Below are 21248 nucleotides of genomic sequence, written 5' to 3' on the forward strand. Positions count from 1 at the left end.
ATTTTCTTCACTAAGAATACCATGGGTGTCAATACATCATAAAACTTCACACGTGAGTAGAATGATCGACTAAGCTTCTTATTGTGAAATTTCAGATTTTTTTTATTTTTGTCTAGGATTTTTTTTATGAATTTACTATTCACATGTGATGCGCGCGCACCATGTTCACCATTGTATTTTTGGTAAGATGAGGCACTTTATCAAATATCCTAATTAAGTACAAGCAGGTCGTCGTGCAGCTAGCCGTTGTAATTGAGGTGTGATCAACATGGGTCTCGTTCCCGCCTGATGCAGCTAGCCATTTGCGCTGCCGTGCAATCAATTCTCATCAACGCACATAACGTTTCAATGCGTGAGGCTGCCATGTTGGCCATTTACTGGGGGCACAAAGGCGATGCGAGCAATATACCGGCTGGTGTACGCTGACCAGGAAATGTTATACGGCAATGATGTATTGTAGTAGCACGAATCACGTGGGGACGAGTGGTGCTGATAACGACCTCATATGGCTGCATGTACACACGCGAATTATCGGGAAAGTAAACAATAATAAAAACAAGAGAGAAAAACAAAACTGAGTGAAGAAATTCAAGAGAAAGTTCAATTTCTTTTCTCTTTTGCGGGGAGCAGCAAGTTCAGTTCTATGCGCCGTCACTCGGGACGTCCTCTCTTTTGGCACGTATACGGGCAGGACACCTGGCATGAAAAAAGGACATGCAAGTTGCACCGTGCATCATTTCTTGACTTTGCTAACGGAGCTGAGACCACCGTTTAATTCAACAGGCTTCAGTGGTCTCATGACGTGAGCCCATATTTCTTTTCCATTCTTTACATATCCTGCTGTGAGTCGCTGTCGCCGCTTTCCTTCCTTCTTTCCTCCCCTTTTTATCTTGCTTTTTCTTTTTCTCTCGGAGAGACAGGCTCCTCTGCAGGATCCCCTGACACCTGTGGAGCACTAGCCGAACCACCACCGTGGCATCCGAGCCTACCTGGCTCTGCGGAGCATCAGGTTGAGGCGACGCGTTGGCCATGCCCTAACCTTGTGGTTCCGGTCAAGACGGATACGTCCAGGCAGCGTGTATCAATGTATTTGTACATGTAAGGGCATGTATAATGATGGCATATGGATATATATGTCTCATGATAAAAAATAATTTAAGGTATATGTATTGATTTTTTCTCTCCAATGCATGCTATTATTAGTGAGGCCTATCAAAAAATAAAATGTGATTCTCACTACACATGCATCCGTCCTTTCACTTTAATTTTTCCAACTTTATGTACTGGATCTTATTTTTTTTCTTTTTAAACACCCGCCTCCTGAAGAGGATCCTGCTTCTCCATCTGAACCTACTTTTTCTGTTATCCGATCCTACATGACATGTGAGGCATCATCCTAGAGCTTGCATAGCTCATGGATGATGCCTCACATGCCATGTAGGATCGGATAATAGAAAAGGTAGATTCAGGTAGGGAAGCAGGATCCTTTTCAGGAGGCGGGTGCTTAGAGAGAAAAAGTGTTCCAATGCATAAAGTTGAAAATGTTGAAATGAAGAGGAGAGATGCATGTGTAGTGAGAGTCACTTTCTATTCTTTGATAAGGCCCACTAGTAGTAGCTTGCATTGAAGAGAAAAAATCAATACATATATCTCAAATTATTTTTTTCATGCATCTATATCCATATGCCACCATTTTACATGCCCATGCATTGCCCATACCCTAACGGAACGCATTAAGTCTGGGCCGGTCAGAAAGTTAACCGCACGCATGCACTCCTTTGGCCACTCAAGCCAAGCCAAGCCAGGCCAGCCGAGCCTTGCGCTGCGCACGTGCCAATGCTCTTCATTTTTCGTCATGGCCAACGTCACGACCTGCCTGGTCTAATCAATCATGGATGGTTGGGGTACGGGTATCCAAATTTTGCTACTGTACATAGTAGTAGTACGTACGAACGATCCGGCACGTCACATGCATCGTATCCAAAACCGCCGACATGCGTGTGCATGCATGCGGCCTTTGATCGAGCGCGCCGGAATCCGTCGCCATCGTATACCAGCCAGCCCGTAGCCAACGCTTCTACGGGCGGGAAATGTGTGTTTTACGTCTGTGTATGCGAAGTTAGGGCCGGCAACGGTGTTATTTTCAACATACGCAGAGCTTTCAATTTATGGCAGACTGTTCATGAGCCTGGCAGTCAGTGTCAGAGATATATTTAGTTTACATGTGTTTGTTCGATTTCCCGCAAAAAAAAATACATGTGTTTGTTTGATACTCCCTCCGTCCGAAAAAACTTGTCTCAAGCTTGTTCCTCAAATGAATGTATCTAGCATCAAGTTGGTGCTAGATACATCCATTTGAGGGACAAGTTTTTTCGGACGGAGGGAATAATTTAGAATTTGTATAATCCATCTCCTATCTTATCTTTAGGAGAGACTTTTTATCTCAAAGTCTGTACTCCTATATATATATATATACTTGTCTATGGGGTTCAATTTAACATCCAACACGTTACGCCAATCATCCCTCTCTATTCCTTTTTACAGCCACTTTCGTACTTTGATGCTTATCTATCACAGCTTATGAGTTGCAAAGACGCCGAGCATAATGTTTCTCTATTTATTTTGAAAAAGAAAATGGCTTCTCTATGATCGATTTGCATGGTGTGGTCGAGGAGCTCCCGGATGCTATGAACAACACCTTGTGGCGGTCATTTCCACTAGAGGAGCAAACTAAGAAAGAGGCACACATCAAGGTCTCTTTGGTTGGCAGCCCTGGAGGCCGCCGGCCCCTCACGCCTAGGTCTTGCCCGCCGGTACGTCGAGCGGGTGACCGACGATGCAGTGCTCGAGTATCGGCGTCGTCGGAGATGAGAGCCCTGATGTGGCGTTCACAAGGACCGCTGCATTAGATAAGCACCAAGACACAGGTTACTACAGGACCCAAAAGAAAAAGGAAATTCCAAGTAAGTCCCTGATTTTTACATGGAGGACCCCAAACTGAGAGCAAGAAATGTGATCAGGTCCTGACAGACGCCGCCTGGATTTAATCTCACCGCCACCAGGGACGAACCACTTGGCGCGACGAAATCACCATGGATGGATTACCTGCTCTCCATGGTCTCCGAGTTGCAGTTGGAACTGCCTCTTCGGTGCGGTTTGTGGCATTGAACTCGATGACATGTGGGGCAGAGGGCCCACGTGTCCGGTATTTTGCTTTTTCTTCTGAAAATCTAAAACGCCTATGTAATCCAGTTATTTGGTGGTTTTTTCATATATGTTGTTGTGTAAAAAGTTTCACAAATTTTAGGATAGTTTTATGATATATTATACATTAAATGAATTTCTTCTAAAAATCTAAAACACCTCTGTATTTTTTTAGGGGATCTAAAACACCTCTGTATCTTCATCGACCGTGACTAATTGGCCGTAGGCTCTTATGTCCTCCATTGTGGCATTAATAAGTCCTAAAACAGGCATCTCAGAGGAGATATTTATAGCTATGTATATATTGAATTTTAAAAAAAAACAATATAGTAGAGAAACGTAAAGTAAATGCTAATGGGATGGTAATGATCATGCACATGGATGGGGTCATGCAATTGCATAGCCGGGATAAAGGAATGCCTCAGGCAAACTTCACGCTACAGTGATGAACAATGCATAACACTAGCTAGAATAGTTACAGTGAACGAAAGAACTAGTTGTCACGCCTCAAACCATGGCCAATGTTGCCAGGGGCTTTGCTACGCCCCCGGGGCCATGAAGATGGAGGCTATGGCATAGCCCCCAAATGCCCATGATTTGAATGGAATGAATCTTGGTGAGTTTAGTGCCTCCTCTATTGGTGTCTTGGCCGCTTATGATGGATCTGCAGGCTTTGAGATAGGTTTCACAGAGAATTCCACCGAACCGCCTTAAAAAACTTGTTTGGTTAGACCAGAGGAGCGAAGATCCAAGTGGCACAAGTGGTGGTATTGGTGATGTTTCGCACTCTAGAACATATGATTGTGATGTTTCGCACCCATGGTAGGGCTCATCAACGAGTAGTTTAAAAAGCATCATATTTCTTTTATTTGGTGGTCACTGTTGATATGCTAAATGCGTAAAAGAGATGATTTGTACATTTGGGGGAGGGGTGTCACTAGTGATTAGGCAACAATTAATGAGATACCTTAATTCAAAATCAATAAGATTGTTATAAAAAAATGACGACTCTTGAGTTAAAATGGACTCATGAAGCTTGAAGATGTTCTTGCTTGAAGCTCTAGTAAAACTAGAACTCTCTATCTCCAATGGCTGCATCTCTTAACATGGAACTCAAGAATACGATGAGGCTTGTTCACACTGAGTGTAGAATCAGAGAATGAATGGGAAAAAGTCCACCCTAGCACAAAGGAGTTGGGTCCCTTATATGGTTAGCCAACAAAAATTGCTTCAAGATTCCCTTTTGTGGAAACTTCTCCCTTCGTTCAAAAATAAGTGTCGTGGTTTTAGTTCTAGTAGTGAAGCTAGAACCACTGAGATTCAAACCAATGGTAGAATCTCTAAACGCTTCACAATGAAAATGCTTGCTCGATGTTGGTAGTTTTGAATGAAGCAGAGTCATCAGTGGCGGAGCTTAGTGGAGATCAAACTGGGCCATCGCCCCCCCCCCCCTGCTCAGAAGATCTGTTCATATTATCATGAGTAAATTGCTCATAGATTCATAGAAATCTAGCCTAAACCTGATGTTGGTTGCCCTCCCAACCCATTTGCCCCTCCTAAGATGTGTCCCAAGCTCCGCCACTGAGAGTCATATCGTGATTTCACTATGAAGCCCTCGCCGAGACTCGATACCTTTGATATCTCAAAAGTGGTTCACCCTGCATAATGGAGCACATTCTCGAAACATCCGTACAGAACCTTGACTATGTTTGCTTTCTAATATTGACGGTTTACATATTTGACAAGTTTGAATGATATGTAATTTTAATAGGCGCACATCTCTAAATCTAATGTAGCATATAATTATATGAAAGTGCAATTACTGAATGAACCATTAGACAATATGAAAAATTAACGCCTAGCTAAGACAGTTGACTCAGAAATCGCCTAGATAAGATAGGAATCTGAAATAACAAGTTCTAATTCAGCCGGGAAATAACGACTCCCTTCAAACTATCGGCTAGATATCAATGGAAAAAAACCTTCAATGTAAACATGCTCTAAACTTTGGTATGTGGGACTTAAATGCGGATCTCGGTTGCATCCGTAGAACATGACAAGAAACGAGAGATAACTTAATATTGTATTTCTCAAAATGGGTTTTCGACTCAAGAGGTTTTTTGCCCTCAACTTCATTTCTGAAACTTGCAAAATTGTTTGATTACAACTGTATCTAAAACATTCCCAACCAATATTATGGTTTGGGCATATGGCGCCATTCAAATTTTGCTCCAATCTATCACATTGTTGGTTGTATCCAAATTTAGCGGCACATATCTGCAATGCATATGATGATGGGGTTGGGAGGCCATCATTTTCATATGTTAGCTCGCACCTATTGCACTTGTGTGTGCTCTTCTAGAGTCGTGGTCGATAGAGGGGGGGGGGGAATAATTGGTCTGGTGCCAAGAATTGGCATCGGCTACTACTTGAATGGTTACTAGGTTATCTTGCCTATCTCACATAAATTTATCAATATTTATCAGGCTTGGTATTACCAATATTTGTCAATGCCAACATTTGGCTAGCAAAATATTGGCTGCAAACCAATCATGCGACTCATGCATCAATGAAAATAGCTAGAGGCCTATATATGCATGTGTCATGTGAAAAATAGTACTCCCTCATTAGCGTCAAAAACGATCTTATATTACGGGACAGAGGGAGTACTTATTACATATTGAAAATCGTGCATGAAGATCGTGAGGGAAGAGTATCAAACAAAATTACTCCTAAAGTCGAAGGCGATGTCCCCATCGATATTGAGGTGTATCAATTTCGAAGCTCCACAACTCTGAAATGTTCTTCAATAGACGTTGTGTGGGTGCCGTATTGTTCTCTGAGGTTTTGTGCGTGCGTGGGTTACGTTATAACCGGTGTCTCTCAAAATATCAAGTGCACAGCAGTATGCTTTTTCGAGAATATAACAGCAACTGAAGTTCAACCTCGATCGCACTAAGATGGTGAAGAGCCAAGGAAGACAGCTTGGTTGTTCGTTCGCTGCACATGCAAGGAATTGCCGGGAGGGGACATTCCGACATGTTACCAATGTTTTTTTGTGGATAGACATGCAAAATTTCAGCACGAACCTTAATCAATCAGAGACGCTCAGATGCGTCTCTCCCTCTCTGGCTAACCCCAAGTTGACAACCAAGTCTGAGGAGTACATGTGACCGGCTCCAGCCATTAATTGGGCAATCCACGTCTTCCTCTTTGCTTGCTGCAGCACGGACCGCCACACAAACGCCTGAACTGCAGCCAGACCTAGCCCAGCCACGCCTGCTGACCACATGTCTGACATGGCCCCCCCCTGCGCCATGTAGTCAGCACTTCCGTCATCTCCGCCGTAAATAAAATTCCCGACGATACCTCCGCCGGAGTATATAACAAGCGCAGCGAAGGGCCACCACCACATCCACCACGCGCCGCAACCCACCCCAGCAAGGACACTCTTGCTTACCTAGTACGCTCTTGGCTTCTTGGCTCTTGGCTTCTTGCACTCGCATCGCACGCACGCACGCGGCAATGCCGGCCATGGAGCGCGCGGGGGAGGAGGCGCCGCACTTCCTCGTGGTCACGTACCCGGCGCAGGGCCACATCAACCCGGCGCGCCACCTCGCGCTGCGCCTGCTCCGCGCCGCGCTGGGCGCCCGCGTCACCGTCTCCACCGCCGTCTCCGCCTGCCGCAAGATGTTCCCGGACGACGCGGACGCGGCGGCAGTGGACCACGTCGACGGCGCCGGCGTCCGCTACGTGCCCTACTCCGACGGCTACGACGGCGGCTTCGACAGGTCCGCGCACGACAGCATGCACTACATGTCCAACCTCAAGGTCGTGGGGGCCCGCACGCTGGACGGCGTGCTCGCGCGCCTCCGCGACGCCGGCACCCCCGTCACTCAGGTGGTGTACACGGTGCTCCTCTCCTGGGTCGCCGACGTCGCGCACGCGCACGGCGTCCCCGCCGCGCTCTACTGGATCCAGCCGGCCACCGTGCTCGCCGCCTACTTCCACTTCTTCCGCGGCACTGACGGCCTCGACCAGGCCGTCACCGCCGCAGCGAGCGACCCGTGGGCGGACGTCCGCGTCCGGGGGCTCCCGCCGATGCGCCTGCGCGACCTGCCGTCGTTCCTCACCATCGCGTCCGACGACCACCCCTACTCCTTTGTGCTCGCCGCGTTCCGTGAGCTGCTCGACGTGCTGGACCGCGAGGACTCGCCCACCGTGCTCGCCAACACGTTCGATGCCATGGAGCCCGACGCGGTGGCGACGCTGCACCAGCACGGCATCAACGTCGTCCCCATAGGCCCCGTCCTCTCCTTCCTGGACGCCTCGGCAGCGGCGGCGGCCAACGACAGCAACGACCTGTTCAAGCAGGACGGCAAGGGGTACCTGGAGTGGCTGGACGCGCAGGAAGCGGGGTCGGTCGTCTACATCTCCTTCGGGAGCCTGTCGACGATGAGCAAGCGGCAGATCACGGAGGTGTCGCGCGGCATGGCGGAGATCGGCCGCCCGTTCCTGTGGGTGCTGAGGAAGGACAACCGCGGCGAGGTCGACGGCGACGACTTGTGCACCGGCGGGGGCATGGTGGTGGAGTGGTGCGACCAGGGGAAGGTGCTGTCGCACCCGGCGGTGGGCTGCTTCGTGACGCACTGCGGGTGGAACTCGACGCTGGAGAGCGTGGCGTGCGGCGTGCCGGTGGTGGGAGTGCCGCAGTGGACGGACCAGGGCACCAACGCGTGGCTGGTGGAGCGGCAGCTCGGCACCGGGGTCAGGGTCGCCGTGAGCGAGAAGGACGGCGTGCTGGAGGCCGACGAGCTGCAGAGATGCGTCGGCTTCGCCACGTCGGATGTGGTGAGCGCCAAGGCGGCGCTGTGGAGGGAGAAGGCGCGGGCGGCGGCTGCCGTGGGCGGCTCGTCCGAGAGGAACCTCAGGGCGTTCGTCGCCGGGCAGGTCGCCCTCGCCGGCAACTAGCCAGCCGGCAGGCCCGCTTGCATGCACTGCATGGTGCTGCAATCCAAATCGACAGACGAGACGAGAGGACTCGATCCGTACCGCGTCGCTGTCGTAAATAATTCGATTCGATATTGTACCTGCTACCTGGGAAAGATCCAATGCCGTTCGTATCTTGTCTGAGGCACTCGTTTCGCCGTTATGTATAATTCTGTTAAAATGTTGTTCCAATCATCTAAAGGTATTGCCGTGTTGCTTGTGACTATAATCATCTACTCCCTCTGTCCCATAATATAATATGGACGCGTCTAGTGGGCGGCCGGCCGTCCTGGGATCGCTAGCCAGCGGCCATCCGAAAAAGGAAACCATCTGATCCCCCCTCGAGCGAAAGAGGAAACAGTCCCCCGCTCGCCCACATGGTCCACCTGGTCCCCGCCTGTCGGAGCGAAAAAGGCAACTGCCCCGCCCGCCAGCTGGCCGCGGGATCACGTGCACCCTCCTCGCCAAACCATGCCCCGCGGGATCACGTGCACCCTCCTCGCCAAACTGCGCCCTGGCTATCTTCTTCTTCCTCACGAAAGAAGGAGGATCTGCCCACGTTGCAGAATCCACGCCATCGCTCGCCCCCACGCCTCAGCCCCACCGACGCTGCCTTCTTCTTCTTCTGCACGCCAGAAACAGATCCAAACGCAATCGCCCCCAGCCCTTCTTCCTCCTCCTACACAGCCGCCATGGGAGCCCCAAAGTAGAAGGAGCTGCTTCAAGATCTAAAGGGCAGGGTGGTCAGAGCCATACCAGGCAGTAAGATCGAGCAGGTAAGCCCCCTCTCCACTTCACTTCCCCCTTCTCCATGGATCCATGAAGAATCTGCTTCAAAAAAGAGGTGAATCTGGCACATCACACCAGATGTTAAACATGCTGGATGCGTTAAACATGCCAAAAACTACCACCTGGATGTATTAAAACAAGCCAACTAAAAACGAGTTCTCTGGCCAATTAAAACATGATTAAAGCCAACTTGTTATTGTTTGCAAAATGAACAAAAAATTGACTGCCCAATGCTTTGTTGAACATGTGCAACGAAAAATTCATAAATGTGCAACTGAACATGCATCCCAGCCAACTGAACATGTATCCTGGGCAACTAAACATGTATCCTGCCAACTAAACATATATTTGGCAATACATGTTTCTGAGTGAACACTTTGGAAAAAATGTAGTATATGTGGAAATAAAAAACATGTTTTCTGGCCAACTAAACATGCATGTTGGCCAAAAACTGATGACCAACTAAGACATATATTCTAGGCAACTAAGACATCTATTCTAGCCAACTGAATGCATTAACTGTCCAACTGAACATGCATATTGGCCACAAACTGAAAAAATGCAACCTGGCCAGGTGAGACATCTATTCTAGCCAACTAAAAGCATTGAATGTCCAACTGAATATGTATGCTGGCCAAATGGAAATCCTGGAAATTGAGACGTCTATTCTAGCGAAAACCAGAAATCTGTAGTGCAACAGGAAAAACATAGGAACTTTTGTCCATGGCTAATGAAGCCACAAACCATATTAACATATTCACACACGTAATCTTGTCCCACGCATATATTCTGGTCCCACACCTATTGCAAACCATATTAATATGTTCAAATATACCAGATCTAGAACCATATTAACTATAATCTGTTCTCCAATTCTTCTTTCTTCTTTCACCTGGATTTTCCTTCTCAAATGTAGCATCCAATTATGTGCAGAAAAATCTGAAAAGAGCTCCTTGCGAAACGGAAACCTACAGATCATTGCAACAAAACAAAAAGGGAAAAGGTAAGAAAAACTCTGTAGCAAAAAGAAGTCATGCTCTTGCCAGTTATTTACTGCAAACTGTGCAACTAACATAACAACTCTGTGTAAACAAAAAAAATTCATAACTGTTATAATAAAAGATTATGCTATGGTCATGTTGCTTTTAGGTTGTTTGAAACACAGTTTTTCTGTGGTTACCAACTGATGACATCAATTTCTTCTTTTTTTATATGTGCAGGGAGTGTGTGGCAGCATCCAAAAACAAATGAAAAAAATGCTTGATCTCAATGAGTTGCCTCCAGATCTCAATGAGCTTCCTCATGATATGGATCAGCAGCAACCCAGCATACAACAAGGAAACTGGACAGAAAATGGTCGATCTGTTTACTACACGCAGGTAAGTCGTGATGGTAACCCTACGGGCCATGACAATGTGGCAGGCCAGTCATCAGCCCGTGGTGCCCCTGTAGTGGTGTCTTTGCAGTCAGAGAGCCATACTCTTGATGACACAGGAACCGAGGCAAATGTTCCTGGTCCAACCAGGACTGAGCTAGGAGCTCGGGCTGTTGACGGAGCTGTGCAAGTAGAAGAAGGAGAGGATGAGGCTGGTTCTCAACCTATGGAACCCTATGTTGGCATGAGGTTTGACAGCCTTCAAATTGCTAAGGATCACTACAACAGTTACGCACTACGGATGGGTTTCTCTATCAAGATGAACACCTCTAGACGGACACACCGCACCAATGAATTGATAAAACAACAGTTTTGCTGCAACAAGTTCAAGAAGCCCAAAGCTGATGATGGAGGAGCTGAGGCTCCTCCTTACCTGGACCCTATTCCAGATCCAACATCTGTTAACAGTGATGAGGAGATGGAAGAAGAACCTCCAATATTTGCTGAAGAGGAGGCTGGTACTAGTAAGAAGAAGAAGAAGCGCAAACGCGAGACAATAAAGCAGACTGAATGCAAGGCGAAAATGTTGGTGAAGCTGATGGATGGGCGATGGGAGGTGACGCACTTTGTTCGTGACCACAATCATCCGCTCGTGAACAAACCTTCATTGTCCAAATACTTGAGATCCCACCAAGGCATCTCACCTGATGAAAAGGAGTTTCTGCGCATCTTGTATAACTGCAACTTGACTACAGGTGTGGTGTTTTTCTATATCCCTTGAAGAATTAAGTTTCCCTCTAGGCAGTCCAGTGTGCAACTGTTATGGTACTACTGTGCAACTGAAATGGCTTAACTATGCAACTGCTGTCCAACTTCCCATGCTTTTTATATATCACTTTGGGTGCTTCTTGTGCAACTAGATTGTCTTTACTGTGCAAATACACAATGTCCTGTATGCAAAAACTGCAAAGTGTTTTTAAAAAGGTGCAGCTAGGTGTCCATTTCCTGTGATTATCTTCTGTGCCAACACGTGTCCTATTACTATGCAGCTGGATGTGCGCATTTGTGCAACTAAAAAAAGGATATACTGTTTGTTTTTGTATTATGCAGGACGAATGATGCATGTAATGGCAGAGTTCTATGGATCTGAGATGATGGTGCCGTTCGGACCAAAGGCAATAACAAATCTTTGTACAAGTTTCCGTAGAGATGACACAAAGGAGGGTGATCTGATTGAGACAATTGCGCACTTCAAGGATATACAAAAAACCGATCCAGACTTCTTCTATAAGGTGAAATATGATGAAGAGGACAGAGTTGTCAACATATTTTGGATGGACGGCTTAGCTCGAAAAGCTTATGCGGAGGCGTACCACGATTGCATATCGTTTGACACCACCTACATGACCAACTTGTACAATATGCCGTTCGCGCCCTTCATAGGAATAAACCGACATGGCCAATCTTTCATGCTGGGTTGCGCGTTTGTGAGGCAGGAGTTGGCATCGAGCTTTGATTGGGTCTTTGGAGCATTCCTAGAGGCTATGGATGGCAAACCTCCTGACAACTTCATCACCGATCAGGATGGTGCGATGAGGCAGTCAATACAGAGCATCTTTCCAACCACCATGCACCGTTGTTGTCGATGGCACATCATGAAAAAGGCTCAGGAAAAGGTTGGTTGGTTGCTGTGCCGGAATCTAGGACTCTCTGATGATTTCAACAAGTGTGTTGACTTCAGCTTCACTATAGACGAGTTTGAGCAGAATTGGGCTGGGTTAATGATGAAGTATGAGGCTATGGCACACACGCACGTTGAGAAGTTGTACGAATACAGGTCAACTTGGGTGCCGTGCTACTTCAAACACAGGTTCTTTCCCTTCCTCCAGTCTACACAGCGTAGTGAGGGGTTCAACGCCGTCCTCAAAAGATATGTGAACCCACACAACTCAATGATGAACTTCGTCAAGCAATATGAAAAAATACAGAACCACATCCTTACCAAGGAAGGCTGCAATGATTACAGGACACAACACCTTGAGATTGAGTTGTGTTCCAACTTCCCAATAGAGAAGCAAGCTTACAAAACCTATACTAGAGACCTTTACCGCAAGTTTAGAGAAAAGTTTGAGCTGATTGGACGTTATAATGCATTCCAAGTTGGTGCTGATGCGTTTGAGCTCAGACCGAACCAGGAATTTGTTGCGAAATATGGTTCTCGAAACTACTTGGTGCAGGCAAGGGTGGAGGAGGGTTCCTATTTGTGTGAGTGTTGTAAAATGTACAAGGACGGCATCCTCTGTTGCCACATCCTCAAGGTGTTCACCCATGTTGGCGTTGATGTCATACCGGAAAGGTACCTGCTAAGACAGTGGACACCTACTGTTGTACCTAGTGCGCCAGGGACTGGTTATGAGCAACCGGATGAAATGCCTCCTCAATCAAAGAAGCAGATAAGGGAGAGGAACATGATATACGATTTTCGGAAACTAGCAAAGTTTGCGAGTGGTTCTGATCCAGCACAAGCTATTGTATACAAGCATATGCGTGCAGCACGTACCGAGATCGGCCACCTGAACAAGTCCAAGAAAAAGAAAAAACCGACTGCTGCAACGGGGCCATCAGATGATGGCAACCCTCGAGGACCTCCTCCACCTCCAGGCAGCAATCAGGGGGCTCATCATCCAGGTAATTACCTGCCCCAACTCCTGATCTAACTAGGTGTGTAACTTCAGTTGCACACATCATTGTGCCCAGTTGCACACACCATGGTATCCACTTGGACAGAACATACTGCCTAGTTGCGCACGCTGTGTTAGTTCAAGCATCAAGATAACACAGCTAACTTATTTTTCCAGTTATGCATATATGTGATGTCAACCCTCAAGGACCTCCTCCCCCTCCTGGCTGTACACGGCATCCTCCGCCACCTCTTCCCCCGCATGCTCCTCCCAATGGCCCTACAGGCAGCACTCAGGGGGCTCGTCGTCTAGGTAATTACCTTCCCCCAACTCCCCATCAAACTAGGTTTGTAACTCCAATTGCACACATCATGGTGTCTCAGTTGCACCAAACAGGCTACCTAGTTGCGCATGCTGTGTTAGTTCGAGCATCAAAAAGATAAACACAACTGACTTGTTTGTCCTGTTCTGCCTATAGGTGATGCCAACCCTCAAAGACCTCCTCCCCCGCCAGGCCCAACTAGCAGTGCCCTTTGTGCTACTCCCAATGGACCTACAGGCAGGACTCAGGGGGCTCATAACCCAGGTTAGTACCTTCACCGACTCCAAAACAAAAACTAGGGTGAGTGACTTTAGTTGCACATATCATAGTGCCCAGTTGAACAGAAACATGCTGCCTAGTTGCGTGCGCTGTGTTAGTTTGAGGATCAAGCTAAAAATCTAACTTGTTTTTCATGTTCTGCCCATAGGCGACTACAATCCAAGTACCATGACAGGCCGTGCTACTGCAGGTGTTTTTTTCAACTTAACTTGCACACAGCAACCAGTTAGTTGCACAAAATGTACTGTGTGGTTGCACAGAACATCAGTGCTGGTTGCACAATAACAAAAATACTAAACTTTTTATATGATTATTACACAGGTGATCGTGACGGTCCTACTGCCCCGTTGGAGGCTGCATCCCTTGCACAAGCTTCTGATGATTTTGTGCCCAGGGATCCTCCAAGGTCTACTACAAAGGGTAGGGCAAAGAGTCGACGGTACAAATCGGCGCTGGAGCTACACCCAAAGAAGAAAAACAAATGCAGCCAGTGCCAATCTACAGAGCACACTGCTGGTGTGTGTCCACAGAGGCTCCTGTGATTCTGTTTCCTCATTTGTAACTTTGGAACAAAAAAGGAAAATAATGATGTCTTTTTTAGCAATGTTGGGACCAAGTGGACACATTCAGCATCTATGATTCCTCTTTATCTAATTTATGCTGCTTGAATTAGTTCATGCACTGTGTAAAAAAAGTTGCTATTTGTGCCTTTGTTGGCAACTGGTTAAATATTTAGTTGTTGAACAATTGTATATCCAGTGCTCCTAATGTATCAACAAAAGTGATGATATTGAGTTGCAAACGCAATTACTAGTAGTGTGCAACTACAAAATCTACTTAATAAAATTGTACAAACCAGCAACTTCCTCCATGGAGCAGGAAAAAAATAGTACTGACCTACTCCTTGTCGTATCTCAGCAACTTCCTCCATGGGGCGGTGTTGTGCACGTTGGTGACCCAATCATATGCCAGCTTCTTCCTGATGTTGAGTACTTCCTTGGGGTTGTAGTTGGGCAGTTGGCTACCATTCCACTCGGTGGCATTAAGCAATGCGAACAACCCACACTCATTACTGCAAAAATGGGCAAAAAAATTGTCACATAAAATTAAAACCAAATAAAGGTAATGCACTCTGTGCAACTACTTACTGTGCAACTGCTTGTGTTCTACTACAACTCATTATGTGCCACTGTGCAATTGCTTACGTGCCAGTGTGCAACTACTTATGCGCCACTCTGCAACTACCTAGATAATCCATTAGAAACTCATAAAAATGATAAAACAGATTGAAGACTAGTACTGTGTCTTAAAAATACTAAAGATTGCACATGTAGAAAAATTTAAAAACTACAAAATGATGGTATTCGATTGAGAAGGAATGAAATGCTTATTGTCTTACTTGCCGAGCTGCTTCGGTACGTCAATGTCAATAATCTGGAAGTGCTCGATGCTGAACTTTGGGTAATGCTGTTGGAAATATGCCCTAGAGGCAATAATAAAAGCATTATTATTATATTTTCTTGTTCATGATAATTGTCTTTATTCATGCTATAATTGTGTTATCCGGAAATCGTAATACATGTGTGAATAATAGACACCAACATGTCCCTAGTAAGCCTCTAGTTGACTAGCTCGTTGATCAACAGATAGTCATGGTTTCCTGACTATGGACATTGGATGTCATTGATAACGGGATCACATCATTAGGAGAATGATGTGATGGACAAGACCCAATCCTAAACATAGCATAAGATCGTATAGTTCGTTTGCTAGAGTTTTCCAATGTCAAGTATCTTTTCCTTAGACCATGAGATCGTGTAACTCCTGGATACCGTAGGAGTGCTTTGGGTGTGCCAAACGTCACAACGTAACTGGGTGACTATAAAGGTATACTACGGGTATCTCCGAAAGTGTCTGTTGGGTTGACACGGATCAAGACTGGGATTTGTCACTCCGTATGACGGAGAGGTATCACTGGGCCCACTCGGTAATGCATCATCATAATGAGCTCAAAGTGACCAAGTGCTGGTCATGGGATCATACATTACGGTACGAGTAAAGTGACTTGCCAGTAACGAGATTGAACGAGGTATTGGGATACCGACGATCGAATCTCGGGCAAGTAACATATCGATTGACAAAGGGAATTGCATACGGGGTTGCTTGAATCCTCGACATCGTGGTTCATCCGATGAGATCATCGTGGAGCATGTGGGAGCCAACATGGGTATCCAGATCCCGCTGTTGGTTATTGACCGGAGAGTCGTCTCGGTCATGTCTACATGTCTCCCGAACCCGTAGGGTCTACACACTTAAGGTTCGGTGACGCTAGGGTTGTAGGGATATGTATATGCAGTAACCCGAATGTTGTTCGGAGTCCCGGATGAGATCCCGGACGTCACGAGGAGTTCCGGAATGGTCCGGAGGTAAAGATTTATATATGGGAAGTCCTGTTTCGGCCATCGGGACAAGTTTCGGGGTAATCGGTGTTGTACCGGGACCACCGGAAGGGTCCCGGGGGTCCACCGGGTGGGGCCATCTGTCCCGGGGGGCCACATGGGCTGTAGGGGGTGTGCCTTGGCCTACATGGGCCAAGGGCACCAGCCCCAAGAGGCCCATGCGCCTAGGGTTACAAGGGGAAAGAGTCCTAGGAGGGGAAGGCACCTCCTAGGTGCCTTGGGGGGGGGAGGGAAACCCCCCTTGGCCGCCGCCCCACCCTAGGAGATTGGATCTCCTAGGGCCGGCGCCCCCCCCTTGGCCCTCCTATATATAGTGAGGGAAGGAGGGCTTTTCTCCCATGCCTTTGGTTGCCTTCCTTCTCCCTCTCCAACACCTCCTCCTCCTCCATAGCGCTTGGCGAAGCCCTGACGGAGTACTGCAGCTCCATCACCACCACGCCGTCGTGCTGCTGCTGGAGCCATCTTCCTCAACTTCTCCTTCCCTCTTGCTGGATCAAGAAGAAGGAGACGTTACGCTGACCGTACGTGTGTTGAACGCGGAGGTGCCGTCCGTTCGGTGCTAGGATCTCCGGTGATTTGGATCACGTCGTGTTCGACTACCTCATCCCCGTTCTTTGAACGCTTCCGCTCGCGATCTACAAAGGTATGCAGATGCATCCGATCACTCGTTGCTAGATGAACTCATAGGTGGATCTTGGTGAAACCGTAGGAAAATTTTTGTTTTCTGCAACGTTCCCCAACAGCGGCATCATGAGCTAGGTCTATGCGTAGTTCTTCTTGCGCGAGTAGAACACAATTTGTTGTGGGCGTAGATGTTGTCAACTTTCTTGCCGCTACTAGTCTTATCTTGCTTCAACGGTATTGTGGGATGAAGCGGCCCGGACCAACCTTACACGTACGCTTACGTGAGACCGGTTCCACCGACTAACATGCACAAGTTGCATAAGGTGGCTGGCGGGTGTCTGTCTCTCCTACTTTAGTTGAAGCGGATTCGATGAAAAGGGTCCTTATGAAGGGTAAATAGAAGTTGACAAATCACGTTGTGGCTTTCACGTAGGTAAGAAAACGTTCTTGCTAGAACCCTACTTCAGCCACGTAAAACTTGCAACAACAATTAGAGGACGTCTGACTTGTTTTTGCAGCAAGTACTTTGTGATATGATATGGCCAAAGTTGTGATGAATGATGAATGATCTATATGTGATGTATGAGATGTTCATGCTATTGTAATAGGAATCACGACTTGCATGTCGATGAGTATGACAACCGGCAGGAGCCATTGGAGTTGTCTTTATTTTTTGTATGACCTGCGTGTCATTGAGAAACGCCATGTAAATTACTTTACTTTATTGCTAAACGCGTTAGCCATAGTAGTAGAAGTAATAGTTGGCGAGCAACTTCATGGAGACACGATGATGGGGATCATGATGATGGAGATCATGGTGTCAAGCCGGTGACAAGATGATCATGGAGCCACAAGATGGAGATCAAAGGAGCTATGTGATATTGGCCATATCTTGTCACTATTATAATTTGATTGCATTTGATGTTTATCATGTTTTGCATCTTGTTTACTTAGAACGATGGTAGTAAATAAGATGATCCCTCATAATAATTTCAAGAAAGTGTTCCCCCTAACTGTGCACCGTTGCGACAGTTCGTTGTTTCAATGCACCACGTGATGATCGGGTGTTTGATTCAAACGTTCACATACAACGGGTGTAAGACAGATTTACACATGCAAACACTTAGGTTGACTTGACGAGCCTAGCATGTGTATAGACATGGCCTCGGAACACAGAAGACCGAAAGGTCGAGCATGAGTCGTATAGAAGATACGATCAACATGAAGATGTTCACCGACGTTGACTAGTCCGTCTCACGTGATGATCGGACACGGCCTAGTTGACTCGGATCATGTTATACTTAGATGACTAGAAGAGGGATGTCTATCTAAGTGGGAGTTCATTGAATAATTTGATTAGATGAACTTAATTATCATGAACTTAGTCTAAAATCTTTACAATATGTCTTGTAGATCAAATGGCCAACGTAGTCCTCAACTTCAACGCGTTCCTAGAGAAAACCAAGCTGAAAGACGATGGCAGCAACTATACGGACTGGGTCCGGAACCTGAGGATCATCCTCATAGCTGCCAAGAAAGATTATGTCCTACAAGCGCCGCTGGGTGACGCACCTGTTCTCCCTGCAGAACAAGATGTTATGAACGCTTGGCAGGCACGTACCGATGACTACTCCCTCGTTCAGTGCGGCATGCTTTACAGCCTAGAGCCGGGGCTCCAAAAGCGTTTTGAGAGACATGGAGCATATGAGATGTTCGAAGAGCTGAAAATGGTTTTCCAAGCTCATGCCCGGGTCGAGAGATATGAAGTCTCCGACAAATTCTTCAGCTGTAAGATGGAGGAAAATAGTTCTGTCAGTGAGCACATACTCACTATGTCTGGGTTACATAACCGCTTGACTCAGCTGGGAGTTAATCTCCCGGATGATGCGGTCATTGACAGAATCCTTCAGTCGCTTCCACCGAGCTACAAGAGCTTTGTGATGAACTTGAATATGCAGGGGATGGAAAAGACCATTCCTGAAGTATTTGCTATGCTGAAATCAGCAGAGGTAGAAGTCAAGAAGGAACATCAAGTGTTGATGGTCAATAAAACCACTAAGTTCAAGAAGGGCAAAGGTAAAAAGAAATTCAAGAAGGACGGAAAGGGAGTTGCCGCGCCCGGCAAGCAAGCTGCCGGGAAGAAGCCAAAGAATGGACCCAAGCCCGAGACTGAGTGCTTTTATTGCAAGGGAAGTGGTCACTGGAAGCGGAACTGCCCCAAATACTTAGCGGAGAAGAAGGCCGGCAAAACAAAAGGTATATATGATATACATGTAATTGATGTGTACCTTACTAGTACCCGTAGTAGCTCCTGGGTATTTGATACCGGTGCAGTTGCTCACATTTGTAACTCAAAGCAGGGGCTGCGGAATAAGCGGAGACTGGCAAAGGACAAGGTGACGATGCGCGTCGGAAATGGTTCCAAGGTCAATGTGATCGCCGTCGGCACACTACCTCTACATTTACCTTCGGGATTAGTTTTAAACCTTAATAATTGTTATTTAGTGCCAGCTTTGAGCATGAACATTGTATCGGGATCTCGTTTAATTCGAGATGGCTACTCATTTAAATCCGAGAATAATGGTTGTTCTATTTATATGAGAGATATGTTTTATGGTCATGCTCCTATGGTGAATGGTTTATTCTTAATGAATCTCGAGCGTAATGCTACACATATTCATAGTGTGAGTACCAAAAGATGTAAGGTTGATAATGATAGTCCCACATACTTGTGGCACTGCCGCCTTGGTCACATAGGTGTCAAACGCATGAAGAAGCTCCATGCAGATGGACTTTTAGAGTCTCTTGATTATGAATCATTTGACACGTGCGAACCATGCCTCATGGGTAAAATGACCAAGACTCCGTTCTCAGGAACAATGGAGCGAGCAACCAACTTATTGGAAATCATACATACTGATGTGTGCGGTCCAATGAGTGTTGAGGCTCGCGGTGGCTATCGTTATGTTCTCACCCTCACTGATGATTTGAGTAGATATGGGTATATCTACTTAATGAAACACAAGTCTGAAACCTTTGAAAAGTTCAAGGAATTTCAGAGTGAGGTTGAGAATCAACGTGACAGGAAAATCAAGTTTCTACGATCAGATCGTGGAGGAGAATACTTGAGTCACGAGTTTGGCACACACTTAAGAAAATGTGGAATAGTTTCACAACTCACGCCGCCTGGAACACCTCAGCGTAATGGTGTGTCCGAACGTCGTAATCGCACTCTATTAGATATGGTACGATCTATGATGTCTCTTACCGATTTACCGCTATCTTTTTGGGGCTATGCTTTAGAGACTGCCGCATTCACTTTAAATAGGGCTCCGTCGAAATCCGTTGAGACGACACCGTTTGAATTATGGTTTGGGAAGAAACCTAAGCTGTCGTTTCTGAAAGTTTGGGGATGTGATGCTTATGTCAAGAAACTTCAACCTGAAAAGCTCGAACCCAAGTCGGAAAATGCGTCTTCATAGGATACCCTAAAGAAACTGTTGGGTATACCTTCTACCTCAGATTCAAAGGCAAGATCTTTGTTGCCAAGAATGGATTCTTTCTAGAGAAAGAGTTTCTCTCGAAAGAAGTAAGTGGGAGGAAAGTAGAACTTGATGAAGTGTTACCTCTTGAACCGGAAAATGGCACAACTCAAGAAAATGTTCCTGAGGTGCCTGCACCAACTAGAGAGGAAGTTATTGATGATGATCAAGATACTTCTGATCAAGCTCCTACTGAAATTCGAAGGTCCACAAGGACACGTTCCGCACCAGAGTGGTACGGCAACCCTGTCTTGGAAATCATGTTGTTAGACAACGGAGAACCTTCGAACTATGAAGAAGCGATGGCGGGCCCGGATTCCGACAAATGGCTAGAAGCCATGAAATCCGAGATAGGATCCATGTATGAAAACAAAGTATGGACTTTGACTGACTTGCCCGTTGAACGGCGAGCCATAGAAAATAAATGGATCTTTAAGAAGAAGACAGACGCGGATGGTAATGTGACCATCTATAAAGCTCGGCTTGTCGCTAAGGGTTATCGACAAGTTCAAGGGGTTGACTACGATGAGACTTTCTCACCGGTAGCGAAGCTGAAGTCCGTCCGAATCATGTTAGCGATTGCCACATTCTATGATTATGAAATATGGCAAATGGACGTTAAAACGGCATTCCTTAATGGTTTCCTTAAGGAAGAATTGTATATGATGCAGCCGGAAGGTTTTGTCGATCCTAAGAATGCTAACAAGGTGTGCAAGCTCCAACGCTCGATTTATGGGCTGGTGCAAGCATCTCGGAGTTGGAACATTCGCTTTGATGAGATGATCAAAGCGTTTGGGTTTACGCAGACTTATGGAGAAGCCTGCGTTTACAAGAAAGTGAGTGGGAGCTCTGTAGCATTTCTCATATTATATGTAGATGACATACTTTTGATGGGAAATGATATAGAACTCTTGGACAACATAAAGGCCTACTTGAATAAGAGTTTTTCAATGAAGGACCTTGGAGAAGCTGCTTATATATTAG

General features: G+C 46.5%; 1 protein-coding gene and 1 pseudogene across 1 annotated transcript; both read left to right on the plus strand.

The window, feature by feature from the left end:
• Positions 1-6596: 6596 nt before the first annotated feature.
• Positions 6597-8422, plus strand: LOC125543008 (UDP-glycosyltransferase 75C1-like). Its single transcript, XM_048706253.1, has one exon. The coding sequence runs from the start codon at positions 6730-6732 to the stop codon at positions 8173-8175; it is 1446 nt and encodes a 481-aa protein (XP_048562210.1). The 5' UTR covers positions 6597-6729; the 3' UTR covers positions 8176-8422.
• Positions 8423-8570: 148 nt separating this feature from the next.
• Positions 8571-14237, plus strand: LOC125546685 (annotated as a pseudogene).
• Positions 14238-21248: the final 7011 nt, after the last annotated feature.

The sequence above is a fragment of the Triticum urartu genome, chromosome 3 (assembly GCF_003073215.2).
Source record: "Triticum urartu cultivar G1812 chromosome 3, Tu2.1, whole genome shotgun sequence".
Taxonomy (NCBI): domain Eukaryota; kingdom Viridiplantae; phylum Streptophyta; class Magnoliopsida; order Poales; family Poaceae; genus Triticum; species Triticum urartu.

Excerpts from the sequence above, each read along its gene's own strand:
- LOC125543008 (XM_048706253.1), top strand. The coding sequence starts at position 6,730 with ATGCCGGCCATGGAGCGCGCGGGGGAGGAGGCGCCGCACTTCCTCGTG.